General features: G+C 56.9%; 11 protein-coding genes across 11 annotated transcripts; 2 read left to right on the top strand and 9 right to left on the bottom strand.

Moving 5' to 3' along the window:
* Positions 1-836: 836 nt before the first annotated feature.
* ISF_07296 (putative Glucoamylase) lies at positions 837-1,994 on the top strand (the record flags this gene model as incomplete). Its single annotated transcript, XM_018850899.1, has 1 exon — positions 837-1,994. The coding sequence occupies one exon, from the start codon at positions 837-839 to the stop codon at positions 1,992-1,994; it is 1,158 nt and encodes a 385-aa protein (XP_018701811.1).
* A 238-nt stretch (positions 1,995-2,232) lies between these two features.
* On the bottom strand, positions 2,233-3,826 carry ISF_07295 (MFS transporter; the record flags this gene model as incomplete). Its single annotated transcript, XM_018850898.1, has 3 exons — positions 2,233-2,565; positions 2,622-3,615; positions 3,678-3,826. 3 exons carry the CDS (start codon positions 3,824-3,826, stop codon positions 2,233-2,235), a joined length of 1,476 nt encoding a protein of 491 aa, XP_018701810.1.
* Positions 3,827-4,586: 760 nt separating this feature from the next.
* On the bottom strand, positions 4,587-5,432 carry ISF_07294 (endo-chitosanase; the record flags this gene model as incomplete). Its single annotated transcript, XM_018850897.1, has 3 exons — positions 4,587-4,841; positions 4,897-5,241; positions 5,334-5,432. The coding sequence occupies 3 exons, from the start codon at positions 5,430-5,432 to the stop codon at positions 4,587-4,589; spliced, it is 699 nt and encodes a 232-aa protein (XP_018701809.1).
* Positions 5,433-6,255: 823 nt separating this feature from the next.
* On the bottom strand, positions 6,256-7,352 carry ISF_07293 (B-(1-6) glucan synthase; the record flags this gene model as incomplete). The annotated part of the gene is made up of 2 exons (XM_018850896.1): positions 6,256-6,894; positions 6,948-7,352. The coding sequence occupies 2 exons, from the start codon at positions 7,350-7,352 to the stop codon at positions 6,256-6,258; spliced, it is 1,044 nt and encodes a 347-aa protein (XP_018701808.1).
* A 624-nt stretch (positions 7,353-7,976) lies between these two features.
* ISF_07292 (Peptidase S8/S53, subtilisin/kexin/sedolisin) lies at positions 7,977-9,839 on the bottom strand (the record flags this gene model as incomplete). The annotated part of the gene is made up of 1 exon (XM_018850895.1): positions 7,977-9,839. One exon carries the CDS (start codon positions 9,837-9,839, stop codon positions 7,977-7,979), a length of 1,863 nt encoding a protein of 620 aa, XP_018701807.1.
* Positions 9,840-11,877: 2,038 nt separating this feature from the next.
* On the bottom strand, positions 11,878-12,663 carry ISF_07291 (metal dependent phosphohydrolase; the record flags this gene model as incomplete). Its single annotated transcript, XM_018850894.1, has 1 exon — positions 11,878-12,663. The coding sequence occupies one exon, from the start codon at positions 12,661-12,663 to the stop codon at positions 11,878-11,880; it is 786 nt and encodes a 261-aa protein (XP_018701806.1).
* Positions 12,664-12,991: 328 nt separating this feature from the next.
* ISF_07290 (oxidoreductase) lies at positions 12,992-14,044 on the bottom strand (the record flags this gene model as incomplete). The annotated part of the gene is made up of 1 exon (XM_018850893.1): positions 12,992-14,044. The coding sequence occupies one exon, from the start codon at positions 14,042-14,044 to the stop codon at positions 12,992-12,994; it is 1,053 nt and encodes a 350-aa protein (XP_018701805.1).
* A 609-nt stretch (positions 14,045-14,653) lies between these two features.
* Positions 14,654-16,452, bottom strand: ISF_07289 (Major facilitator superfamily domain, general substrate transporter; the record flags this gene model as incomplete). Its single annotated transcript, XM_018850892.1, has 5 exons — positions 14,654-15,352; positions 15,412-15,638; positions 15,699-15,833; positions 15,908-16,196; positions 16,273-16,452. The coding sequence occupies 5 exons, from the start codon at positions 16,450-16,452 to the stop codon at positions 14,654-14,656; spliced, it is 1,530 nt and encodes a 509-aa protein (XP_018701804.1).
* Positions 16,453-18,343: 1,891 nt separating this feature from the next.
* Positions 18,344-19,971, bottom strand: ISF_07288 (MFS transporter; the record flags this gene model as incomplete). The annotated part of the gene is made up of 2 exons (XM_018850891.1): positions 18,344-19,701; positions 19,785-19,971. The coding sequence occupies 2 exons, from the start codon at positions 19,969-19,971 to the stop codon at positions 18,344-18,346; spliced, it is 1,545 nt and encodes a 514-aa protein (XP_018701803.1).
* Positions 19,972-22,008: 2,037 nt separating this feature from the next.
* ISF_07287 (Fatty acid hydroxylase) lies at positions 22,009-23,058 on the top strand (the record flags this gene model as incomplete). The annotated part of the gene is made up of 1 exon (XM_018850890.1): positions 22,009-23,058. The coding sequence occupies one exon, from the start codon at positions 22,009-22,011 to the stop codon at positions 23,056-23,058; it is 1,050 nt and encodes a 349-aa protein (XP_018701802.1).
* A 445-nt stretch (positions 23,059-23,503) lies between these two features.
* Positions 23,504-25,045, bottom strand: ISF_07286 (hypothetical protein; the record flags this gene model as incomplete). The annotated part of the gene is made up of 7 exons (XM_018850889.1): positions 23,504-23,815; positions 23,870-24,126; positions 24,183-24,333; positions 24,397-24,614; positions 24,685-24,690; positions 24,753-24,820; positions 24,885-25,045. The coding sequence occupies 7 exons, from the start codon at positions 25,043-25,045 to the stop codon at positions 23,504-23,506; spliced, it is 1,173 nt and encodes a 390-aa protein (XP_018701801.1).
* Positions 25,046-26,774: the final 1,729 nt, after the last annotated feature.

The following is a 26,774-nucleotide window of genomic DNA, read 5'->3' as shown; positions in this document are numbered from 1 at the left end:
TGTTGCACCAACCAAAGCCTGGACGTCCAGCCCTATCCACGGTGTATTGGGGGATGATGACATCCATGACTTCCAACTCGCACCCGTCTTCGAGGCCCCTCGTCCGTGGCTGCTTCGCTCCATTCGATTTTGTGAGGGGCTTGCTGCCCACCCAGTCGGGCCGCCCGCTGCGTCCACTTGTTCGCATAATATTGATGCAGAGCGATTCGGCATCAGGCCCAAGTTTACGCAATAGCTATTCGGGACCCATGCCCGATTCCTGCCGCCTTGTCTGCCATCTGGGGCATCCGTCGCCCACCATCGTTTCGTGCCATCTTCGGGTCACCATACCGATCATCGGCTGCTTCAGATTCCGGGTTGGGCCCTCATCATAACCCACGAGAAGCCCAAGCTTGGCAAGATACAAGCCTCGCTCGCGAGTATCACAGAACAAGAAGCTTTACACGCGGATCATCTTTCCAGAAAATTCGGTTACGCAAATCGTCCGCCTGACTTTTTGATACGACTGCGAGTGATGCTGTCCACCGCATGCATGGTCCCACAGGGCGAGCTGCAACGGCAATGCTGTTGCTGCTGTAAGCTTGCGGAGCTGGACGTCGCCAACGTGCAATTGCGGTGTTTCTTGACATCACCGAGGCCGTCGTCTTTGCAGAAGGATACTATTGCACTACATAATGACCTGACGGCAGAGCAAATATTGGCGATCCCGTATCCACGTGGGGAGTTGCTTGCTCGTTGGCTGCCGACATGTATAGGTATAAAAGCTGGGATTTCTCGCCACGTTTTGTTTGGAGGATGCTCTTTAGAAATAAAACTCACACGATAGCTCACACAAAATGAAGTGGCTTTTTCTACACAATTTCTTACTGTCGACCGCTTCGGCGGCCGCGGTTGCTCTGCCCCGACATCCTCACGGGCTCGATGTCGTCAAGACGGTCGTCTTGAGCGACGGCCAAGTTCTGGACTGGGTTCGCAGGGAGTCTCAAGTGGCCAATTCCACTCTTCCCGCTGAGCCCGCCGCGAGTCAGAAAGGCGACGCTTCAGCAGCGAAATTCGCCAGCCTGATCCCCGAGCACCTGCGCGGTCCGGAGGGCACCGTCCCGATCCCGCGCCCCGGCCTCACGTCATATCCCCAAAAGTCCGACACACCCTCTCTGTGGCCGCAGGTCCAGCTCGCCGTGTCCGCGTCGTCGGGCGAGGACTACACCGGCCAGCACTGGTACGCCAGCACCAGCCTGCAGACCAAGGTGACGGGCGGCGGCGGCGGCATCAGCATGTTCGAGCCGTACCTGCAGACGCCCGCCGAGTTTTCCCTGGTGCAGACGGCCATCATCCGCGACGAGGCCAAAACGTCCGAGTTTGGCACCATCACGCAGACGCTGGAGGCCGGGTGGATGTACTACCCACCGCGCGGGCCCAAGCCCATGTTCTTCGTCTTCTTCAACAGCAACGGCTACAACGGCGTCGGCGACTACATGGCCGGGTGGAACACGGAGCAGAAGGGCTGGGTGCAGATGGACAGCTCATATTACCCGGGCATGTCTTTCGAGCACATGTCGGTGATTGGCGGCGAGCAGCACGACTTTGACGTGCAGTTCCACCTAGTAGACAACCGGTGGTGGCTGCTGGCGTTTGGCAAGTGGGTTGGGTTCTACTCGGCGGACATCTTCAAGAAGAACTCTGTGCGGGAGGACACGCTGGCGGCGTACGGGGACAGGATCTCGTTCTTCGGCGAGGTGTCCAACAGCGGCAAGGAGCTGACGACGACGGACATGGGCAGCGGCAACTTCCCGGAGGCTGGCGATGGCAAGGTGGCGTACGTCAAGAACATGGTGTACCTGGATGCCGACGGCAAGAAGCAGATGTACAGCGGCGACTCGGGGGTGAGCGACCCCTCGCGGTACAGGATCAAGACCTTTTTCAACTCGGGCACCACCTGGGACTCATACGTCTACCTGGGCGGCCCCGGTGCTGGTGGTGTCGTGGGTGGTTGATGGGAACCACGTGTGGACTGAAGAATGAAACGATGAAATCAGGTTTATAGAGAGAATGTCAAAATATAGTTATCCTTGCGAGTGACACCACATGCACCACGTGGGGTCCATCTCTCCCACAGAGGGTCGTACAATCATCAATCGCCTCGTCACAAGAATCAGGCTGGGATGCGAACTGCTTCCTCCGGGTTTGCACAAGACAAACTGCACTACCTGAGAAGCCGGACCAGACGAGTATTTATAGCATGTACCTGAAATCGGGATCCATGGCCGTGACCGGTGTCACCCTCTCCCTCTCCTGCACCCGGTCCTTGCTTGTTGTGCTGGCTGCGTCATCGTGCTCCAGCCTCTGCGCCGCATCGAGCAATCCATTCTCCCTCCGCAGACAAAAGTAGAGCACGGCGCAGCAGGCGATGGAGGCCAGGACGAAGCCGCTGTTGGCGATCATGGCGGGCAGGTACCGCGGGCCGGACGACTTGGGATACATGTACGGAGAGTACACCTGGGCGATGTTGCCTACCATGTTGGCGATGGCGAACGCGGAGGACCGCTTTTCAATAGGGTAAGGGATCTGCAGCGTCTGATTAGTCGACGCCAATTTGTTCGGCCATGGGGTTCGGGACATACCGTGGAGCTCATCCAGGCGTAGGTGATGTCGTAGCAGCCGTACACGCCGCCCAGGGCCAGGAAGAGTGAAAAGTAGCGGGGTGCGAGGCTGTGCGTGGTGGCGGCGATGATGAAGCCGACCAGGGCAAAGGCGAGCGGGACAACTAGATGCAGACATCGCTCACCGCGCTTGTCGCTGGAGACGGAGACGACGAGGGCGACGATGGCGGCGAAGACGAAGGGCGGCGCCGTCATCAGCAGCGTCTGGACCTTGCCGTAGTGCAACGTGGCGACCAGCGTCGGGATGAACTGCGTCACCGCGCCGGCGGACGTCTTTAGAATGACGACGAGCGTGAGCAGCCAGACTTTATAGTCCGTCAGCGCCATCTTCAGGCCCTGCAGCAGCGGCCCGCGCTCCTCGTCTCGACTGCCGTGCAGACGATGCACCGCCAGCGCGCGCTCCTCCTCGGTCAGCCACGCCGTGTTGGCCGGAAAGTCCGGCAACACAAACACCGACCCGAGACTGACCGCCACCGTGACGCCGCCCTCGATGATGAACAGCCACTGCCACGCGTGCAGGCCGCGCACGCCGTCCAGCCCGCCCTGCACGCCCGCGCCGACCAGACCCCCGAACGCGCTGGACAGCAGGCTCCCCGTGTAGACGACGGCGGTGCGCGTGGCCATCTCGCGCGGCGTGTACCAGCTGGACAGCAGCAGCAGCGCGCCGGGGAAGAAGGGCGCCTCGAGCAGGCCGAGCAGCGTGCGGCAGGCGACGAGCGCGGCGAAGGAGGGCGCGGCGGCGGTGGCGGCGGAGACGCAGCCCCAGAGGGCCATGCAGGCGGGGAGGTAGAGGCTGGGGCGGACGCGGGTGAGGAGCAGGTTGGAGGGGATCTGCAGGGCGAGGTAGCCGGCGAAGAGCGCGGAGATGCACACGTTGAACTGGTTGCCGGTGAGGCCGAGGTGCGCCTCGATGCCCTGGACGCGGGCGTTGGGCAGGGCGTTGCGGTCGAGGTAGCTGGGGGAGGGCAGGGTGGTGAGCGGAGGAGGGATAGATGTGGAAGGGGTTTGGGGACGAACTTGAGGACGATCATGCAGATCAGGGCGGGCATGAGCCGGAGGTCTACCTTGCGGAGGAGCTTTCGCTCGAGAGCCGCGTATTCCTCTGGCGTGGCGGGCAGCATCGCCGTGGTGGACGTGCTCGGTTGGACGTTGACGCTGTTGGCCATGACGACTAGGTAGGCAGGCCTGGGGTGGTTTTGTTTAGATCTTGACTTGGGTAGATCTGGACTTGGCGGTAGATGGATCTTGACTTGGCGAGCAACCATGCGGGGAAGTCTCACATTGCAAGAGGGGAGTTGACGGGCTTATATAACTAGCCGTAAGCGATGGCACTCACTCACTCACTCACTTACAGCACCTGCAGCCAGGTGAAGTCAAACACGCAGAATCCTGGCTCCGCGTCCTCGTCATTGCCTCCGCATCATGGTCTGCTCGGGAGTTTACCGATCAGTTTAGCGCCGTGGACGGACGGGAGTTTTCGGTCGGGACGTTTATGGGTGCAGGCGGGTGCAGGCGGCTTCGGTGGGATCGCCCTCCCTTGCGCTCGCGATTCATCATGTATAGCCTGTTGCCCCGTAAATCGCATGTTCGTACATTGACAAGGCACTCGACTACTCTTCAGGAACGTGAACCCCAACTTGTAGGCCCGCCTCCGCAATCTGGCTATTGGTCGACTCGGGAGTCTACCGAGATCAGTTCCAGTGTGGCGGAGAGATGGCGGCTTTTAGCGTGTCGAGGGACGGAAGCTGTTATTCGGGACGGCAGTTACAAGAACTCAACTTCAAAAAAATAGTGCCGTTGCTCGAAGTAGAACAAGTCATTAATTGTGCTACAAGACCTTGGCTTTATTTCAAATCCAACTTGGTATCCAACATCCAGTTCTGGCGATTCACCACTATGTACACTCTTGATGCTTGCCACCCCCATTTACAGGCGGCCGACCAGCTTATCACCAAGGCTCTTGATGCTCTTTGCAAACTCATCCGAGTTCTTGGCCTTCCAGTTGGCGCCGTTCTTGCCCGGCACCGTGTCGGCGCCGGTAAAGGCAATGTACAGGACGTCCTTGGGGTCGTGGCCGTTGTTGCCCGTGAGGTGCTCGTTGGGGAAGCACAGCTTGCCCATGGCCAGGGACGCCTCGCCGGTCGAGGTGCCGCCGTTGGTGTCGCCCCAGATGCCGTAGTGCTTGAATTACGAAGGTCAGCGTGCGTTGACGGATGGGTTCCCCGTGAGAACCTACCACCTGGCCGTTGCAGACCACAGCCATGACGGACAGCGGCTTGATGCCGTGCGCCTCGGCGTTGAACGACGGCTTTCCGCCCTCGTTGCCAAAGACGACGTAAGGGTGGATGTTGGCGTCGAGATCCGGGATACCGTAAGTCTTGACCGTGTCCTTGAAGGCCGTCTCGCCCTGGCCGCTGGGGTCGTTGGCGCAGGCTCCGCCGCTTCGGTTGGCGCCGTCGCAGTCAATGTCCATGTTGTCGTAACCTCCAGGGGACTTGAGGAAGATGACATTGGGGATGTCACCGCAGTACGATGTCTTGGCGGGGAAGTCGCCCGACAGCTTCTTGGAGCAAGAGCCGGACTAAGAAAACAATTGTGAGTATTTATTCTTTTTCTCTCTTCTTTTTTTTCCCCTCCTCTTTCTTCCCTCTTTCTTGTGTGGTTCATTCTCACCTTGTGCTGGTCATACAGTGACTTCAGCTTAGCCGGGAGCTGATAGCCAGAGGCAATCGAGCCAAGGGCGGCGAGAGACAAGACAGTGGAGGAGCGCATTGCGAATTGTTGAAGAGTGAATAGTTGAAGAGTTGGGAGGATAGTGTTGATGAGATTGATGAGATTGAGTTGCAGATTAAAGAGCACACCGTCGCTTTATACTTTCCGTCCCTGCTAACCTCGATGAATCATGGCCATGCTGCCGCACGGTCTAGAACCCCTCGTGCCTCTAATGTGTTTTCTGTTCTTTACGGCTCCGCGAATAGAATTGAAGCAATCTCACGGAGAGGCAAGTTCCAGCCCTGTCAATCCCTCGATTCATGACAATCACGGTGGGTCGACAGGTTGAGGATGAATTTGTCCGTTGATGCACCACCTAGAATGGACGACGAGATTGGCGGAACCATATCTTCCGCCCCAGGGTAGGCGCAGTTATGCTTACATGGCTGTCGGCGAAGAATCGCCGTAGTTTCCCGACCAGCGCGCGATTGGCTCGTCCTGTCTATAATTAATTCGGCAACTAGCGCCCGGGGTGACTGGGGTAAGCCGGCACCTGGTCCTCGCTGGAGAAACAATTCCGGGGACATGAGGGATGCAGAAGGTGTAACGGCCGTGTCAGCGCATGCAGTACGGTGTCTGTAGTTCTACTGTACTTGATGACGTAACTTGTAAATTAAGCATACGACATCTGCATTACCGCCATGGTAGGGCTATCGTCTAGGCTTATTTGGTGTAATCTGCGGATACATTGTGTCCGTATGGACGTGCAGAGAGACCACACATGTCTTGCCAACTCGTTTACAGAGAAAAATATCCTACCATTCAACTTGTCTATCTGGCCAGAAACTGCGATACCAACCTTACTTTTAACCTCCTATCCCGGCTAACACTTGCGCGGCCTCCAGTTCGGGATCGCATAGCTCCCATCCGGCTTCACAATGTCAAACGTGTCCTCGCCCCTCCACGCGTGAAAGAACCATCCCACCTTACGCTCCCTAAACCACTCGCAATTACCATCAATAATCTTCCAGTACTTGATGTACTGGGCCGGGCCCACGTCCGCCTTGCCCGGGTTGTGGTCCGTCTTGCCCCACGCCCACTGCGTCTCGCTGATCATCGTCGGCAGCCCGACGTGGTCGACCACCCACTGCGTCTGCTTCTGGATGTACGGCCAGGCCGCGTCCACGCTGCCCTTGTAGTCGTGGTAGAACGGCATCGGGTGGATGTGCGCCACGTCCGAGTTGGCCTTGACGCCCTTGCCGATCGGGCCCGGGCCCTTGGCGTCGGAGCTGCTCATCTTGCCGGGGCGGTCCCAGTCCTCGCTGATGCCGACGGGGATCTGGTGCGAGTTGAGCGTGCTGCGGAATTTGCCGAGGTCGTTGACAAAGTTGTCGCCGTCCATGCCGTCGCCGACGGGCTCGGAGCCAAACTCGGCGGAGTGGACGACGTACGGGGCGATGGCCTTGTACTTGGGGTTGTTGAGGACGTCGTAGATGGCCTGCTGGGATTTCCTCCAGACGTCCTATCAAAATCTGTGAGCAAGACCTTCTGCCAAGTTGATCGCGGCTCACGTACCCCATCTCCAAAGTTGGTCCAGACCTGGAAGACGACGGCCATGTTGTTGTTGTAAGCCGCCTCCAGCGCGTGCTCAAACACAGCCGTCTTGGTGCAGACCGGGTAGTACATGCGCACAATGGTCGCGCCAAAGTCCTTCTTCATCTGCTTAAAGTCCTTGTCCATGGCGTCGTAGCCATTCTCCCAGGCATTGCAGTCGCCATTCTCCAGAGGGTAAGAGAAGCCCTGGAAGCCGTACGCCATGCTCTGCGGGCACCACCACTGGTCGTGCGACACGCCGGGGGCCTGGAGATTGCCAGGCAGCTTCGCGCTGCCGTAGGGGAAGCAGTTGGCCGTGTCACGCTGGATGGCGGAGGCCATGGCCGGGATGGCAGCCGTGGCTACTAGAAGAATGGATGAAAGCATTGTAATTGCTGGCCGGGATGCTTGTGTCTTGATCGACTCTGCTCTTAAGCTGTGCCGGGGCAGGCACCTTTATACTTCCACGAGCCATTGTGTCGATTATTTTGTCATCGGCGTAGATCCCGGGGCACTAAACTCGGTCCCTATTAAGCCCAAAGCACATTGAACTAGCTGCTAATGAGTTTTTCCGCCTATGCACGGGTGAGATGCCATCGTTGCATCGTGCTGACAGCCAGAGAAGGGCCGACGACGATCGCCCTAAGCCTCCACATTCAGCAGTCCGCCGCGAGAAATGTAACCGGGAGCTGTGATCGCTAATGATGTGCTAAAGTGGAAGTAGAAGTAAGATGCGGAAGGCAAATAAATATGATTAATTCACTCAAGAAATACGAAAATGACATGTAAAGCTACAGTAGGGAGTAGGTGTTAAGCTCTCCTAAAACTAGGTAGTGTAATGCCACGAAGATCCTCAATAAAAGAAGACATAACCAAATATTATAGAAAAGGTAAATAAATGTATCATCATTGTATTTATATAGTATATATGGTTATATTTCATCAACATGTGCAGTCAGTCGTTATTTTGGCGAGTCAAGAACCGTCAGTCAACCAGGACCAGACAGCCGCTTACAAGTCCTTGAGGTACGCAAGCATCTCAGGGTACTTGGGCGTGCCCAGGCCAGTAACGGGGTCCCAGCCGGAAGCCGCGCTGAAGCCCTTGCCGTTGCAGTTGCCGTCTCCGCCGCTCTGGTCGCCCGAGGTGACGTCGTTGAACATGGATGGGTTCTTGTACAGCGCCGGGTTGATGAAGCCGAGGGGCTTCTTGCTGTTGGCGATGCGCTCCTCGTTGATGCGGTTGATGATGGCCGCGAAGATGGGTGCCGACATGGAGGTGCCGCCGCTGGTGCCCTTCTTGCCGTTGAAGACGACGGCGCCGTTGTCGCCGAGCGCCGAGACGTCGGGGAAGCCACGGCCGGCCTTGTTGTAGATGCCGCCGTCGGTGGGGACCACGCCGTCCTTGGTCGAGTAGTTGGGGAAGCCGGGGTCGCTGTTCTTGAACCACGAGGAGACGGCGTCCTTCTGGTAGTCGGGCTGCTCCCAGATGTTGCTGAAGCCACCGCCGCTACCGAAGCTGGCGACGGCCACCTCGGTGTCGTCGAGCGAGTTGCCCTTGGGGATGTACGTGGCGCCGACCGAGGTGACGTATGGGCAGGAGCCGGGAGCGGCGGGGTTGAAGATGTCGCCGTTGCTGCCCTGGCAATCACCGCCGTGGCCACCGGCAACACCGCCGTCACCGGAGGAGAAGACGATGGTGACACCCTGAAGACCAAGCTTCATGTACTCGTCACACTGGCGCTTCTGGTAGTTGACGGGCCAGCTGGCCTCGGTGAGGCCGTAGGAGAGGGAGATGACGTTGGTGGGCGTGAACTTGCCGCACATCTCGTTCTGGGTCGTGCCGTCGACGTTGGGGTCATCACCCGTCTCGCCGTAGGCGGTGGATGTGCAGTACGAGCCATCAATGGCATCGAGGAAGACGTTGAGGAATCCTGGGGTTTGGTTGCTGTAGTTGTCCTTGGTCTGGAACACCTCAGTCTGCTGAGGGTAGATGATGGGGATTGCCATGTCAAAGTCGAGCGCGGCCTCGCCCACGGCCTGGCTGGGGTCGGGCTGCGCGCCGTTCCAGTCGATGAGGTCAATCACAGGGCCTGTTCCCTGGGGAATGTTGGAGGCGTAGGCCTGGTAGAAGGCGTCCAGGTCCGACTGCTGGTGCATTTCGCTGTCGCTCTCGTAAATTCCGAGACGGTTGCTGGTGGCGTTCAAGGTCGCCTGGGGAATCTTGTACTTGTCCGCGATGCACTGCGGGCTGATGACGGTGTCGCAGCCAGTGGCCGCCTTGCCGCCGGGGAGGGGCTTGAAGCGGGAAACCCGGCGAGGCTTGGGCTCTTCGCGCTTCTGAACAGTTCCAGTGACGATACCGGGAGCGACGAAGTCGACAACCTCGGAAATGGCACGAGGCAGGTGGTAAGCGTCGGCACCCATCTGCTGCGCGCCAGTCTTGGTGTGGTCGTAGATGTGATACTTGGTTTGAAGGAGCGACTCCAGCTTGTCAGCAGTCGTCTTGAAGTCAACGAAGCCTCTGCTCTTGGGCACAGAGACGTTGTTGATGCCGGCATCCTTCAGCCACTGGGTGACCTTGTCGATGGAGGCGTCATCCGGAGCAAAGAGCTCGGTAACCTCCTCAGAGGTGTAGTGCTTGCCATAGTTGGGGGAGGAAGGGTCAGAAACGCCCAGAAGTAGCTTCATTCCGTGCTCAAGGTTGCGCTGCTTCAGGGCAATACGGGCAGGAATGATGGCACCGCCGTCGACTTTGACGGTCGACTTGCGGAGGAGAGGGTGCGCCTCACGCTTCTCGTGCTGGACATGGTCGCCGAGAGGGATGCCGAGAGCAGCGGCGCAGAAGGCGCTCAGGAAGATGGCAGCGATCTTCATTGCCACGGTAGAGGTATATGTATAGTATAAATAGCCTTGAAGGGAAAAGTTGGAGCTGGAACTGCTTCGGTACGAACAAGAAGATTGGTGACCCGGGCATATGAGGGCATTTATAGATGAAGAGCTGAGGGAGGGAAACTGCCTCTTCCAACAAGAGCAGCTCAAAGTTCCCCGAAGAGCAATAGATCGACTGTTGCAGATAATTTGCATCCGTCGCGTTGAAACTCTGCCAGCTCGTGTCGAACCACTCACCGTCTGTCGTATTGCTTGTGAGCTAGGTGATAACGAGAAGGTGCGATGCCACTGCCACAACAACGGCCACAATCGGGCCCTCTGACGTCTCTGAGAAGGATGCCGAGAAAATTCACATGTCCGCTTATCCGAGCCATGTTGCATCGATCTGGGCTGACCTTCCTAATGTGCAAGGTGCCACCAAACAATAGCAGCGATCGACACAAGGGGCAAGACACGCAGCGAGGTTAAGCAAGATGCTTAAAACTGAGCCGCGCGTGTGGCTCCATTGTAGATACCAGTGTAAAAGCCAAATGTCGCTGTCGATAGAGTCGGGACCTGCGAAGGCTGGCGATTCTCCCCTTGTTGACAGGCGGGTGGCTTGATCCCATCGTCTTGGCAAAAGCACAACATCGACGCCAAGACACGCCGGGCGACTTGTCATTGAGGGGAAGTCTCTTGCTTCTCAAATAGGAAGGTTTGCTGCGGATGCATGTTCACGGGGGTCGGCGCAACCATATCAGCCATTTTGGGCTTCCATCTTTGTACTTGCCATTGTCGCGCTGGCTTCTTAAGGGACCTTCCTTTCAAAAGTGCGCGAGCAACAAGGTCGCATTCGCGTCGGACATTCCGGGTACGGTGTTTGGTTGCAGTATACATGGGCCGACTTCTAGATTAAGGAGGTCAAAGGAACACGAGAGCTCATTACACATCGGAAAGGGGAGCGCTCGCCGATCACTTCTTACACCCGCTATTTAGGGCACCGCTTCGGCCAACCACTGGGTGCTGCTCAGCCTTGCTGAGCGCGCCAGATTGCGCCGTTTTTACTTTAGCACGTGTCTCAAGTTAAAAAGCACAATAATGGCCGAGTTAAAAAGGTGGCTTTTATTGTTGTCGGTGAATGGTAATTCGGTTAACTAGCTTTGATGGAAAATACCCGAAGGCTCATCTTGTATGTCATAGTTACAGTAGACCCCCGTATCTACAGCAGCTTACCGCACCCGACTACACAACAACTCTCATGTGCATTCAACGTTGTTGATGCGGGTACGCACAAATGAATATGAAATACATGCTGAGAATAAAAAGCTGCTTTTTTTCACTGGCTGAATCGATTTTGGCGGACCTACAACCAAGGCGTTCAAAAACAGACGATGGATACGGTTACTCGTAACCGCTAGGTTAGTTATTGTTGTACTACATGCATGGCCCTGCGGATAGATGACGATCCTCGCTCTAAGCAATTCCCGTACCTTCCCGTTCAGACTCATTAAACATGATAAACGAATCAGTATATCTTGCACAAGCGCCATCTCTCGCAATGTTCCCTGTTCGCTCTCTCCCGCGGTACGCAGCTACCAAGTAGGGGTCAAGCGCAGAAGATCGCTGCCGCTGATCATCCGGAAAGCTTCTCATCACTGATGGGACAAAGGTCACGACCCTTGCTCTCTCCCTTGTTGGCCAAGGCAGACAGAGCGAGATCCATGTAATTATTTGGATTGAAGGCAGTCCAGCACAGCTGACTTTGTCTGTTTGTTTCATTGTTTTACGCCACTACGAGATGGGAAGTTGTGCACTCTACTGTGTCCCGGGTCGTTTATGTGTGTAAAAGTTGACTGTCACCACAACCGTCTTCTGGAATATTCACGGACCATGGCGCCATATGGCGGAGGGTGTGGCGTAAGCCGAACCAGGTTGATACTTCTATTACTGGCAACTGATCGATCTGGGTTTACTTGACTGTATTGCCAACGAAACCGCCCGCTACTCCGCCCCAGGCCGGCTACTCCGCCATCACTCCCCGCCTCTAACCTTGCCGCTTGCCAGCATCCAGCTCCTCCAACGCATCCAAGCCGCCGAGTAGCAGGTTTACCACGTTCGCGTCACTCCGCGCCCGGCTGAACGCCGCCTTCCCGGCCCCCGCCCCGTCCACGCCGAACCGCTCACCAAAGTCGCCGACGAAGTTGTCAAACGTCGTCGCGCCCTTGTCCCGGCAGATGCCGCACATGAGCTTCGTCAAGCCCTCGCCGGTGAAGCCTGCGCGGGGAAAGAGCCCCATGACTGCGTGGTACTCGTCCGCCGTGATCAGGTTATCCGGGTGGCCGGGGCCGTAGGGAAAGTGCGGTCCTTGAAAATCCGCGAGGATGCCGCAGGCGGCCACGGCGACCTCGACGGCGGCGTGCCGGGCGATGCTAAAGGTCGTGTGCAGCGCGATGGCGTCCCAGCAGCGCTGTACACGGTTCTGGTCCCAGGCATCGCCGCCATCCTCCGCGTTGAACTGGTTGATGAAGTCGCGGGCAATGTTGGCGCCGTCGACTTCGAATCGCTTGTCCGGAGACAAGAGCTGCTTGCTCTCGGCCCATCCCATGTCGTGCAGGATGCAGCTGAGCACGACGAGCTCCAGGTCCAGCGGGCTTCCGGAAAAGGAAGCATCTCTTTTGGCGATGATGGCCGACCAGTAGGCGGAGCGCACGGCGTGGTTGTAGGTCAGCTCATTGCAGTGGTCCTTTGCGAATGCGAGTGCCGCGGTGATGATCTTGGATTGGGGCAGCTCCAACCCGAAGCTGGGCAGATGGTGTAGGCTATCGGTCATGGCTACACGGCGAGGCTATTTGCCAGAATGCTGGGGCATGTGTCAATGAAACTTGTCTGCGACGTGCGAGGTTGCAGCGCGGGGTAGCCGTTGACGTACCATTCAGCGCTTGAAATGGCAGCTGAAGTGTCGCTAGTTAGGGCTTACTTGCATGGCAGTGATGCCTCGGGCAAGCTGGGTGGGCGAGGTAATGACATGGGTAGGGCCTCTGCGTATTTATCACGGCAGCGGTAAATTCACTCGAGTCTTGATCTTGATTCGTCTTGATTGGTTCGCAAGATTGCATGGTCATTAAAATAAAATAAAAATACACCTTGTACAGGGCAGTCTACAGTCGACTCGTGCTCGACAAGTACGAGTTGCCAAGCTGCAGCACCTGCACGGCCTGCTTGACCATGTCGTCGACAATCTTGGCCGCCGGCTCGACCGACTTGATGGAGCCGGCCACCTGGCCCATGATGTGCGGAAAGTCGAAATCCTTGCCCTCATCCAGGTCGTGCTCGAACGGCACCACGCCCTTGTCGCACAGCGCCTTGATCTCCTGCGGCCGCGCGTGCCAGTCCCGGATGTACTCGTTGACCTTGAGGCGCAGCGGACGGCCCGAGATGACCAGCGTCGGCTCCGTCTGGTCGTACGTGCAGCTGACCACCTCCTTCTTGTGCTCCTCGCTCGTGTTGCCCTCGGCCGAGGCGACGAAGCGCGTGCCCACCCAGACGCCGACGGCGCCGTGGACCAGCGACGCGGCCAGCCCGCGCCCGTCGCTGATGCCGCCCGCGGCGATCACCATGGCCGGCTGCCCGCGCAGCAGCGGCGGGCGGTAGTTGCGGGCGATGTCGACGACGGCGGGGACGAGGATCGAGGTGGCGACGCTGCTGGCGTGGCCGCCGCCCTCGCTGCCCTGCGGGATGACGCCGTCGACGCCGAGGTCCAGCGCCTTCTGGGCGTGCTTCGGGTGGCCGACCATGTTCATGACGAGGATGTTGGCCTTGTGTAGACGGTCAATCACGTGCTTCGGAGGGGTGCCGATGGCGGACACGAAGACGTGCGCGCCCTCCTCGATGGTGAGGTTGATGAGCTCGTCGAGCTTGCCGTTGGTGTAGTCGTGGTTGGTCTTGCGCGCGCCGTCGCCGATCTTGGGCAGGGCCAGGTCGATGCCCCACGGCAGGTCGGGGCTGGTGAGGAGCGACTTCATCTCGGCGATGATCTCGCGCAGCTGGTTGGGCGAGTACATGATGCCGCCGATGACGCCGAGGCCGCCGGCGTTGGACACGGCGGCGGCCAGCTTGCCGCCGGCGACGTGGGCCATGCCGGCCAGGATGACCGGGTGCTTGATGCCCAGGCGGGTGGTGAGCGGCGTGGTGATGGGGCCGGTGGGTGCCATGGCGGAGGATGGATGGGATATGAGAGGGGAGTACAGTAAAGGAGGAACAAGGAAGTAAAGGTGAACCGAGATGGGAATGAGCCTCCCCGTGGATTTATACAAACCCCAGGGCCTCGGAGGCGGTTATATGGCCATCCCAGTGACAGTGGAGGTGGCGCCTGTAACCTGCAGAGGCTACAGCGCATCTGGCACCACCGAGGCTCGGCTACTTGCCACTGCAGGGGAAGCATCCCGTCCATCTCCACGCTTTTACCCCGCGTTATAGACCGGAGTGTGGGGGATGAATTAAATCCGTGGCCGTTCATCATCCCTCTCCTTGACACTTGTGCTTCACCAGGGATTGAAGTCGATAAAAATGTCCTGAAGCCGACTTGCACATTTCATGTTGATTTTTTGCGACCCGCATTGACCACGGAACACTGGAGTAGCGGAGATGGACAGCGCGCCGGCGGCCAGATCCCGTCACCGCCATGCTCCTCCTACACTGGCTCGCACGCATGGGTTCCTGATTATCAGATCCCGAATGACGAAATTTGAAAGTCTTTTCTACTACACTGTGTGGTATCTCCCAACTCGGAATTCGACCTATACCAACATTCTACCAGATATCTACCTCTTCTCATCAGTGCCGCTGTTCTCAACAACATTCTCCGCCTGGCTGACACCCGCTTCCGAGTCAGTTTTACCCAGGCCGAGCTGAGAGACGTCCCAGCCCTTGCTCTCCAGGTACTGTCGGAACTTTCTATCCTCCTCGGAAATAGTATCCTGGCCGACATTGGGCAGGCAGAAGAAGGCAACGGCCGCAGAGAGGAGGGCGAGACTGGAGGCGACCCAGAACGGATACTGCGCAGACTGCGTCTTGCTGTTGCCGGCCTTCTCGATCGCAGGGAAGGCGTACGTGCCGACGAACGCGCCAATCTTGCCAATGGCGGCGGCGATGCCGTAGTAGCGACCGCGGACGCCGGTGGCGCACGTCTTGGCGGCCAGGAGACCGATGTTGTTGCCGGGGCCGAGCTCGCCGAGGGCCTGGAAGATGCCGTAGACGACGGCGAAGGCGGCGACGTGCTTGGAGATGGAGCTGTAGACGCCGGCCATGATGTAGCCGACGACTGCCTGCGCGGACACGCCAAAGATGAGCGCGTACTTGGGCCCGATCCAATCGCTAACAAAGGCACCAAGGATGGTGCCAGGAATGTAGAACAGGTTGATGACAGTGTTCCAGCCGAAAATAGTCGTGAGAGGAGAGCCTTTAGGGTAGATGGAGCTGAGAATGTCAGACGAGTAGATTCCAAAGGCATACGAGGAGAACTATACGATCCATTCGGTTAGTCAGAGACGATGCGTAGATATGTGACGGTGGTGCTTACGTCGTAGAGGAACCAGATGACGGAGACGGCGGCCAGTCTGAACCAGTAATATTTGAGTACCAGGGAGTACGGAGTAGCGCGACGCATAGACTCTTTGGCAAACTCCTCGGGCTCTTTCAGGCGAAGACGGAGGACAAACAAGATGAGTGGGAAGACGACACCAATGCCCAGGCTGGTACGCCAGATGGTCTCGTAGTGGCCGTTGTGGGTGGCGGCAGCTACGACGTCTGAGATTCGACCAGTCAGCGACCGCGCCATCTAGCAGGAGCGGTTAGTTGCAAACTTACAAGGGATGAAGGCGCCGATGACGAAGCCGACGTCGATCATGGAGTTGGTGAAGAGGATGAACCAGCGGTTGCGGGTGCCGCGCTTGAGCTCCCCGGTGGACTCGGCACAGCCAACACTACCAGCGGGATACTCGCCTAGTAAGCGTAAGTCAGTCCAAAAGCTATCCTTCTCGCGCCGGGGGGGGGAACGGGACAGCAGTCAGTCGTACCTCCGATTCCGATGCCGACAAAGAAGCGCCAGGCAGCCAGCATGTTGAACATGCCGACGGCGTCGCCGTGCCAGTAGGAGCCGGCAGCGAGGGCGGTGAAGACGATGAGGATGGCGGTGGAGGTGACGAGGGAGTGCGAGCGCGACCAGTGGTCCGAGGTGAAGCCGAAGACGAGCTGGCCGAGGACGGTGCCGGCGAAGGCGACGCTGGCGACGACGCCCTTGGCGCGCGAGTCGTCAAAGGTGGCGCCGTACTGCCTCGACAGCGCGGTGTTGACCGAGCCGATGACCTGGGAAGGAAGGAGTTAGCGGAGGGGCGGGCGAGAGAGGCGGGCGAGAGAGGCGGGCGAGAGAGCCAGGTTGTACGTTGTTGATGTAGCCATCGGAGAAGAGACCGGCGCCGCAGGCAAAGACGGGCAGGGCGGCCTGGAAGAAGGACTTGCGCTCGAGGGCGTCCTCGACGGTGTGCTTCTGCAGATCCTCGGGGTGGTGGTCGCCCGAGTCGACGGGGGGGACGACGTCCTTGGAAGATTGAATCTCAGCCATGACTGCGAGCGCGTTTCGCACAGCTAGCTCGCAACGTCGTGTACGTGTAGATGTGATGCTGCGAAGGTGGAAGCGTAGTTTCAGCCGGGAGCAAGAACTAGCACCGCATGAAGAAGAAAGAAGGGAAGAAGGATCATCGTCCAAACGAGGCCAAGGGTGGACTTTTTACTTTTTGAACAACACGGCAAAGATCCGCGCACCTGCAATCTGACATCAGGCTCAGGTGCGTGTTAGTGTGTTCGTGCGGAAGAACGGCTCAGAGAGGCAAGGTTAACGGCCCCCCGGTGTGTGTGGGGGGGGGGCGTTCGGCTGGGGCTTTCAGCGGGCAAGGAACAGGTCAAGTGAGAGGAAGGCAGGAAGCAGTGGCTTTCCACGGCCAGTTTCCATTCGTCCTTTCTTCTGTTAGCGTCATTGGGCGAATTCCCGAGGTGCCAAAGTGGTAGCGAGCGAGCCAGTGAGGCTTGCTAGTAGGTCGGCGGCCGGCGCCGGCTTGGACAATAGCGGGGTGGCCGGCTTGCAGGCGTCTTTGACGGTTGGTGGCTGTTTTTTCCCGGTGCAAGACACAGAAGTAGAACGAAATTTTGTACTGATAGTGCTGATAGTGCTGAGAAGACTGTTTTTAACGGCCGATTCTGTTCACCGAGAGGGGAAATATTAGATGTATAGAGAGGGACAATAAGCCCGTCTAGAACTTGCGTGCTGGCTCCGTCCGAGACACGTGGGCGCAACCACTGGCCCCAAGGGCCCCCAAGACGCCCTGTAAATGGACCTGTAATTAATGGTTCTGAGGGCGGACCGCGTTATCGGCTGGCTGCTGGGGAAGTCCTGACGCTCGTGGATCGGGCTGGCCGACGCTTGCTGGCTGCCCATGCCCATGCGGTGCGCTAGGTCGATAGTGGCATTCATCAGCACACATGCAGCCAACGAGAAGGCTTCTGGAAATAATCTACCGAGTCTGTCTGGGATGCAAGGCCATCCACAGGCATACGCAGAGCCCGCTGTCGCGTGCCCACGCTGCGTCGCGTCCAGCTTGGGAAACAGCCCCGACTTGCACGCCCAGCCACACCGTGCTCCAGCGTCGAAATGTGGCTTGATACCATGGAAATTAATATGCTTCTCCGGATATCTGTAGCCGTCCTGCTTGCCACGTGCTGCAGTTGATAAAAAAGCCAGGACTTTGTCGTCTTGGTTCGTTTCAGTCGTCGTGCCTTGACGCCAAGCTCGATCCGCATTTCCGTTTCCCATCCCCGATCAGTGTACCTCTAGATCTCTTGGCTGTCTCGGCCTTTGCTTGGCACCAGAGTCGCGAAAGCCTGCGATCAGATTATTGTACTGCGAACCAAGACTCCACCCTCACCGCCAGCAGATTCCATGGTCGCAAGGCCGACATGCGAGTAGTTCAACTATTGGGACATTCTTCTATCATTAATCATTCATTTAAGATGAAAAAGCCCAACTCTGGCGATGCTGTTGAAAATAGGGCAGTGAAAGCAAGACCTACCCTACAGCGCCTATGGTGCCTTTGGCTGTTGAGCTGACTTTCCCCCACACCAACCATCGACCCCGAATCAATGCGCTCAAAAAATCCTTCACGATTTGTCTGCCGAGAAAAAGAAAATGAGAGACGAGTTTGGACTCTTTAGTGTATTCCTGGCATTTTGAATACATTTTCTTTTCTGCTAGCACGTGTGGAAACCTAATTGGCAAACAAATTACGCGAGCAGCTCTTGACAGTAATAGCAGTGGCCTGTCTAAGAATTCAGGACCGTCTAATTATATGTATTGCCATTTCTAAATCTAAAAATTATCCCGTCTCTATATAAAAGAGAAACTCCGTCCAAATGCGATGTTGATAAAAGTGAAATGCTCAATTCTTGCTTTGTCGTCATCATCAGCCGCCGTGGCGTCTGAACAGAAACACGATGCAGGTTCCCATACCCAACCCAGCCAGGCCGATACCCGTATACAGACCCGAGCGAAACCCGCGTAATCGATCATCCGATGAGTCGCCCGAGCCTCGGACGTTGACCTCGATGGTTCCTGCAAGGCCTACACCCAGCGCAATGCCGTAGTTGACGACAGTGTTGACCAGGCTGGCCCCGATTCCCTGGTGCTCCTTTGCGACAGCGTTTGAGAGGGTCAGCGTCGCGGCGGGGAAGCTCATGTCCATGCCAAACGGCATGATGAGCATGGAGACAAATATTTGGCCCCAGTAGATTTGGTGCACAGGGGCAAAGGCGGTCAAGATGATGCCGACCGTGAATGCCGTCAAGGCCAGCATCATGACGACTGGTGGGCGGACCTGAAGCGGGCCGAGCAGCTTGCCGGTGACGAAGGCGGCGGCCCCTCCAGCACATATGGCCGGGGCAAAGTACGCCGATACAAGAAGCGGTTGCAAGCCGCGAATGTCCTCGAGAATCTGCACAAGGTAGAGCGTCCAGACGCCAAACGTTGCCCAGCCGCAGACGAGCGCAGCGAGAACGAAGCATATGTCTGGCTTGAACGCATCGAACGGTAGCAGGGGGTACTCGCTCATCTTGACTTCCAGGTAGACGAAACCTCCAAAGAGAAGCAGGCCGAGGATGAGCGGCACGAGGACGGTCGGGGTGCCCCAGCCGCTGATCGGCGCCTGGGTCCACGCAAAGTTGAACAGGACCAGCGCGACCACGCCAACAACAGCAGCCGGCGCATCCAGCGCAACGATCCAGCCGCGCAGCGAGCGCGGCCCCTCGTTGTCCTGCGGCGGCTCTGGAATGATCAAGTACGCGGCCACGCACAGCAGCGCCAGCCAGATGGCCATGGCCCATAGCGCCCAGGGCCACCACGCCAGGGCGAAGAGCGAGGCGAAGACGCCGCCGCAGACGCCGCCGATGGGCGCGACGGCGCCGAAGCACGCAAAGACCATGGCCTTGCGGTGGCCCGGCGGGTAGGCGGAGCCGAGGATGGCGAGCGCGTTGGGCAGGCAGAGCGCGGGGCCGACGCCCTGCAGGACGCGCGCGAAGACGGCGAGGGTGAAGTCGGAGTAGACGCTGAGCCCGGAGACGAGCGACCAGAGGGAGAACCAGGCGAAGCCGGCGAGGAGCATGTTCTTGTAGCCGAGGACGTCGCCGAGGCGGCCGGCGACGAGGATGAAGGTGCCGACGGTGAGGGAGTAGCCGGCGACGAGCCAGGCGAGGTGGGCGGGGTCCGCGACGCCAAAGGTGCTGCCCATGTCTCGCAGCAGGACGAGGGTGCCCATGTAGGCGGCCTCTGTGAAATGATGAGACGAGGTCAGCGAGTGAGTGGTCAAGCGGAACAAGGGTGAGAGATGCAAGGCACGCGAGGAAACGTACGGGTGCAGAACTGGGCCATGCAGACGATGGCGACAAAGAGCGCCTCCCTCAGCGGCGACATGGACGCCGAGATCCATACGGACTGGGCGATGGAGGGCTCCTTGACCGCCGAGTCGTCGCTGCTCGACGCGTTGGGCCCGGCCTCCTTGGAGGACGCGGCGAGGGCGAAGCTGTCACGATCGGCCATTGCTGTCGGTCGGTCAAGGAAGGCGTGAAAGATCAGACGGCGATGCCATCGTGGCCTTTGGGATGGTGAAGAAGAGGACAAAGGGTCTTAAATTGAAAGCGAGTTAAATCCGAAGGCGGCGACTGACTGACTCCCTGGATGGCTTATCGATCTTAATTAGTTATATTTAGTCAAAAGGTTTGGTGGGTCGAAAATTTGATGCGTAACAAATTATCAATCATGACGAGCGGAAAGGAAAGCGAGCGCAGGGGACGCGGCCATCCCACTGAGCCTATTTACGACATGTTGAAAACATCAGACCATACGGCAGATGGAGAGCTGCTTGCTGTTATTGTATGAACCGTTTTTGCCAAGCCGGTCATCCAGCAGAAACCTGGTCTGCCATTTCCATCGATTCCGAGGTTGTGGATGTCTATGAAGCAAGGTCCAGATACCCTCCCTATTTAAAACAGGGGATGGCCTCGCTCATCTTGCTCGACTTGCATTATTAGTCGCAGATCAAATGAAAACAGCAAAACATACCGGTACAAGATCAACTGCGCAGGTGCCTCGCAGCCTAGTCGGTCGCAATGGCACATATGTACTGTACATATACACCTGTGATGAGTAAACCCCAGGAGCTGGCTGTTACATCGCCATGAACCGGCTGTGATGATTCGGGTTTATTGTAGGTTCCTAGCCCCACAACCTGGTTGCCTGATTGTTATTCGCCAAGTTGAACGTTGTCACTTGAGATTTTCAAAAATTTCCCAAATATTTTAGGAGCAAAGCTAGTCACTAAACAACCAGCAGTGCTACCCGCTAATAAGAATCGAGGGCACTAAAAGTGTGTGCAAGTTTCCGCTACCTTGCCTGTTCACAGTCATTAAAAGTTGACGGCTAAAACTAACATTTTCGCGTGCAAAATTACCCTCAATGTTTCTAGGACTAACCTGCTCCCAGGACAACTAATTGCACATGTGAGATGGCTGGCATACATATGTACGTACATACAGCTCAACAAAGTAGACAGACAAAGCATAAAGAAGATGAGATTGCCTGATGTTGTTGACGATTTGACATGTGAATTCGGGGTTTTTTTTTTATTTAAAAAAGAAGCATGAGAACACCAATCTGCATTTCGTGGGAGACATTCAGTGTACATAGCTGCTTCTATTACAGCGTAAATGGCGAGCCTGCATCACTCAACCATGATGTCATGATACCTGAAAGGTTGTACATTCAGAAAAAAAGCATGTTGGTTATAAATGCAACAGCTAACGTGATATCTACCTTGACAATATGGTGACACAAAACTGCAGAGCGTTCCTGGTCTACACTAGACACTCTACCGACGCTCCCGCAATGCCACCCAGAAATGCCGTTGTGGTGGTTCCTCAACAGGCTGAATAGGTGCCAGTTACATAGCTCTTTGTCAATCTGCTGCTGCGCTATGACGTGCAGCGGTAGGTCCAGGAGGTAGTTATAGGGTGGCCAAAATGGTCAGTTTTTTACGCCGACTCCGCTTGTCGATTCAACCTTCTGCACCAGCCTTGCCAGATTTGGGGATTTGGGAGCCGCACCCCCCCAACATTCTTGTCAGAAAGTCAAAGCTAAATATGGACCGTCACAAGGAAGCCGAGGGCTGTTGGCGAAAGTGCGGGGTCGAACCAGTTGCCTGCCCAGGGCTGCCCTTACCCAAAGTCTCCGGCGGGTCGATGAAAGGGGCACGGCAAACCTAGTATGCCAGTCACAGCGCGAGGATTGCAGGCAAGGTTTGACGCTTTTCATGTGACGGACTCGCCGTCGTGAGCCCCGTTACCGAGAGCGGCAAATCCTGTAGGGGAATGACGGGAATGAGGAGGGGGTGCTATGCGGGGGATGGAGAGGCCCGAGACAACCATAAGAACTCGCCAGATCCTGCTTCCAGCCTGTTCATGGTCTATTCCTGTTGGTCTATTCCATCTGTTCATCTCGCAATCCTTGACTGAGAAAGGCAGCCAAGAAGACACAGCCCATCCATAGTCGCCGTCCCTTTCACGCAAAACCTCCTTCATCATGGCGACCATGGAGCGAAACCCCAAGGACTCGATGAAGTCGACCTGGCGCACCGCCGACCGCAGCGAGTGGAACTTTGCCCACTGGTTCTACGAGCTCTTCGACCTGCACCTCGTCGACCTGGACTCGCCCGTGCCCGTCCACGCCAAGGCCGACAAGATGCCCTACGTGCCCGAGTTCGTCATGCACCGCTGGATCCTGACGCACGCCGTCGTCCCCGTCGCCCTCCAGCAGGTCTACTGCATGTACACCGGCCACAACCTCAGCCCGCTCGCCACCCTGATCCTCTACTCGGCGGCCTTCAAGTTCAACGCCATCCGCCAGCTCAAGACGATGCGCACCATGGGCCGCCAGGTCGGCTTCCTCGACGGCGACGAGCACGAGCGCGACGGCATCCCCGACGTCGGCGTCCTCAAGGTCTTGCTGTCCCTCATCTACACCTCCATCTCGCGCCCCGTCTTCACCGTGCTGCTGAGCTACCGCGCGGTCATGACGCCACAGGACGTCAACTGGGCGTGGCTGCCCCTCGAGATCGGGCTGTACGGCATCATCCTCGACTTTTGGTTCTACTGGTACCACCGGCTGATGCACGACGTGTCGTTCCTGTGGAAGTACCACCGCACGCACCACCTGACCAAGCACCCGAACCCGCTGCTGACGCTCTACGCGGACACGGAGCAGGAGATCTTCGACATTGCGGGCATCCCCATCATGACCTGGGTCACGATGAAGCTGCTGGGCCTCCCGATGAGTTTTTACGAGTGGTGGTTCTGCCACCAGTACGTCGTCTTCGCGGAGCTGGCCGGCCACAGCGGCCTCCGCCTGCTGGCGAACCCGCCGAGCACCATGACGTGGCTGCTGAAGCTGTTCGGCGCGGAGCTGGTCATCGAGGACCACGACCTGCACCACCGCAAGGGCTGGAAGAAGAGCGGCAACTACGGCAAGCAGACGCGGCTGTGGGACGTCGTCTTCGGCACCTGCAAGGACCGCATCGAGACCAACATGGAAAAGATTGACTGGGATACTGCGATTGGAATGCCTGCGTTCTAGGCACGGGGTTGGCCAGTTTGGAATGGGCAAGCGAGGCATGCAAGGTATTTTATTTCTTGGTTGGGGAGTTTAAAGAAAAATGCCATCAAGGCAGCCCAGCGTGGATTTTGTGTACAATATAGAGAGCCATGATAGATTGGAGCGATACCCTAGAATAAAAAAAATTTAACCTCAACTCCAATTATGCCCAATGACTTGACCGTTGCCTAGCCGTCGTCGCACTCTATCCGCTTCAGCCTGTTTACGTCATCGACTTTGCCAAGTGATTTTTGCGAAAATGTCAGGGACAGACAAGAGTGCGTTTCTTTCAGATAGATCAATGAATCATTCAGTCAACCGTCCAGCATCCCGTGCGATTTTGGCTACGCTATGCATAAAATTCAAGCGCCTTCACTGGCGACAAAAGTGTCTGTCAAAGCTGCGCCTCCTTACCAAGCGCCTGTCTTCACGGTACCGAACCGCGCAAGGCCAGCCACGTAAAGACGACCAAAAACAGAACGCCAGCCATGATGGCGTATCGAAGCCTCGCAGGGTGGTTCTGCCGGACGTTGTTGACGGCCAAGGTCGCTTCCTGGGCCAGCGCCTTGAGGGTGTCGCTGCCGAGCTTGTAGTAGACCAGGCCGCCCAGGGCGATGGAGTAGCCGATGAATTGCTGACCGGTGACGGGATCGCCGAAGAGCACCATGGACGAAACGACGAGTAGGATGTCTTTCAGGATGCCCGACATGGTCAGGACGACAGCGGAGGTCTTGCCAATCTGAAGGAGGTTAGTGCATCATCAACGCGCAATGCAGATGGGGAGGCAACCTACCAGGAGAACGGTAGAGACGTTGAGGAGAAAGGCAACGATGGCATTGACGATGAATAGCGGAATGCCGACGCGGGAAAAATCGGCGAGCGTCATGCTCGGGAGCTCGACGACGGCCATGAGGGCGCCGTTGATGGCAGCGCAGACCGGGGCGTAGTAGTAGAGCGAGACCATGGGGTCCATCTTGAACTCGGGCGAGCTGAGGAGTCTCTGGACCATGACGAGGCGCAGGGCTTCGAAGATGATGCCGCAGACTTGGACTGCAGGGGCGGGTGTCAGGTGTGAATGAGAACAAGGTGGCAGATGCAATGCTTACATAGAAAGCCCAAGGAGTGGAACTTGATCTCACCAAGTGAGGCGATGACGACTCCAAACACGATGATGGACACGTTTCCGAGGACGTTGAAGTTGGGCGGAACAATCTTGAAGGCCCAGGTGGCGAGGAGAGTGACGACTGCGTTGGACGCCTGCCAGAATTAGATTAGTCGTCTCCTTCTGCTCGAGAGAGTGTGGTGGGTAGGCGGGCATACCTTGAGCATCTGGATAAAGGAGACGCTGAGGTAGAGATAGGCGAGATTGCCTCCGATCAAGCTGAGGCTGAAGAGGATGACGATGGGAAGAATGGCGCGCTTGTAGGTTTCAAGGTCCATGGGCACGTTGTGCCTGGAATCCAGCAAGGTGGTGTAGCGAGCCATGAGCTGGGTCATGGCGGCGGCAAATGTCATGTGCCATGTTGTTAGGAAGAGAGCTGGATTGCGGTCGGTCAGTCAGTCAGTGTACGGAGAGGTACATGAAGGGCAGGAAAAGAGAAGACTGACGAAAGCCTATAATTTGTTAGAGAAATATGCGATGAGAAGAGTGAGGTGCGAGAGGTTTTTCAACTGACGAAAGTTGGCAGCGGCGAGAACCCATTTGTTGAAGAGAATGACGCCCGAGCTGGTGGCAATCCAGAAACTAGTGAGGGTGAGCGAGTGAGGTGAACGGAGGAGGCAGCGGCAGGGGAGCTCGGGTTACGCACGCAATGTAGAATGCGGGATGCAGCCGGTCGTCGACCAGGCCGGGCTGCTTTGGCGGCAGAGCTTGAGACTGCGCAGCCTCAGAATTGGTCGGCCCAGCCTCGAGATCGGGATGTTCATCGGAGGAGTGACGGTCCGCGGCGCTGTATTGGGCTTGCGCCATTATGCGACGTCGAGCGACGCTGGGCAGGGACAAAGGCACCTTCCAGATGGATGGATTGTCGACTCGCGGAAAAAAAAAAATTTTTTTAAAAAAATATTACAGATGCAAAAAAGAATAGCCGCTGGTAGTGCGGCTAAGGAGGATGCACGGGCATTTGTCGATGGCGACCTAATAAGTGGTTAACTTTGGTGGTAGTTTGGCCAAACCAGTGACGCAGTGACAAAAAAGGAGAGTTGCCATCTGTCAAACTCAACTTGGCGCCAGTTGACCAACCAAGATGCCTCGCGCTGGCATGATGGTGGCCCTATTGGACAGCTTTGGACGCGGCTGAAGGCTAATAATAAAAGTCTGCTACTGGTCGGGAACAGGTACCGTATGTGTGTGTGTGTAAATTAACGTCTTTTACTGCGCCCTAGAGTAGGCTTTAAGACGTGCTATCGAGCTATCAACAGACTGCTGTTACATGATTGCACCCACTTAGTAGGTTTCCACAGAACGCGACAAGTCACGCTCATGCTCTCAACGGAATACCCCCGGGGAATTCCCCCATCTAACCGTCCTCCAGCTGTAGCAGTTTCGCGCCCGAAGGCAAATGGTTGTCGGTATCGATACCCGTCAGCGGGATCACGACGATGTATTCTATGTGCTTCCTGGACTCCTCCAGCTAGAATTCTCTCACAGGAAGAGGGGAAAAAACCTATGCTATAGTATAGCTCGGGAAAACCCTCAACAGCCAGAGATAGTGCGCAGGAAGCGTGTGTTGCCTTTTTAGTCCTTATACAAGGACTCCTAAGGGCTTTCTTTTTGTCGCGACGAGCGGCTCAAGAGGAATATGAACTCTCCAAAGTTCTCCTTTTTGTGGCTGCTAGGGCATGCTAGCGCATAGCCATCAAAACCGCAGGTCAGTGGGCCTGTAAAAACGCCGCCACTAACAGCTGCTAACAGCTGCAAAAGTGGAAGAATTTTTACAGGGGAGAGTTGGAACAGGTACCGTAGCCCCTGGCCCACAGCCCTACAGGGTAGGTACAGTACCTATGCAACAAGCATGAACCCTGCCAGGCCGTCGTCTCTGTGGCCATCCATGGGCGGCTCGGTCCGTTGAAACAGCTCCTTTTAACACGCCTGCAACCCAACATCCAAGTCGCCGCCTCCCTCGGCAACCAACAACCAAATTCGTCAAGCTCTTAGCGTTGTCGACTCCCTCCCACGCGAATCAAATCATTGTTGAATGAGCCGCATCTCCCTCCCGTCATCGTCACACCACGCCGATGCCGCCGCCTCAGCCCGGCGGGAAGCATGTATGGAGAAACATCCAAGAAATACCCCCGCGTTCCACGGAGCCGCTGGGAATGCTGCTGAATACATGGCCACGGCTGCCCGAACAAAACGGTCCATCGTACCTTGGACCAAGCGCGACGAGGAGCTCCAAGCCGTCGAACATCCTCGCCCGACTCAAATATAATCCTGAAAGGCTACACCCGTCGTCACCTTGGCCACCCATCGCATCATATCCGCGGGGTAAGAGTCAAACCAAAATACTGCGCAACACGTCGCGATCAATCTCCAGGTGGCCCCATTCCACGCCCTGGCTGCGGGTGCGCAAGTGAGACCGTGTGCCCCCATGTGATCCTACGATGATCAGGTTTGAATCATCTTACATAGCAGCAGTACGGAACAGTGTCTCTCATATTTTCCAAAAAAAAAAAAAAAAAAAAAAAAAAAAAAAAAA

This window comes from Cordyceps fumosorosea (genome assembly GCF_001636725.1).
Source record: "Cordyceps fumosorosea ARSEF 2679 chromosome Unknown scaffold_21, whole genome shotgun sequence".
Taxonomy (NCBI): Eukaryota; Fungi; Ascomycota; class Sordariomycetes; order Hypocreales; family Cordycipitaceae; genus Cordyceps; species Cordyceps fumosorosea.
This window is presented reverse-complemented; position numbering and strand designations above follow the sequence as displayed.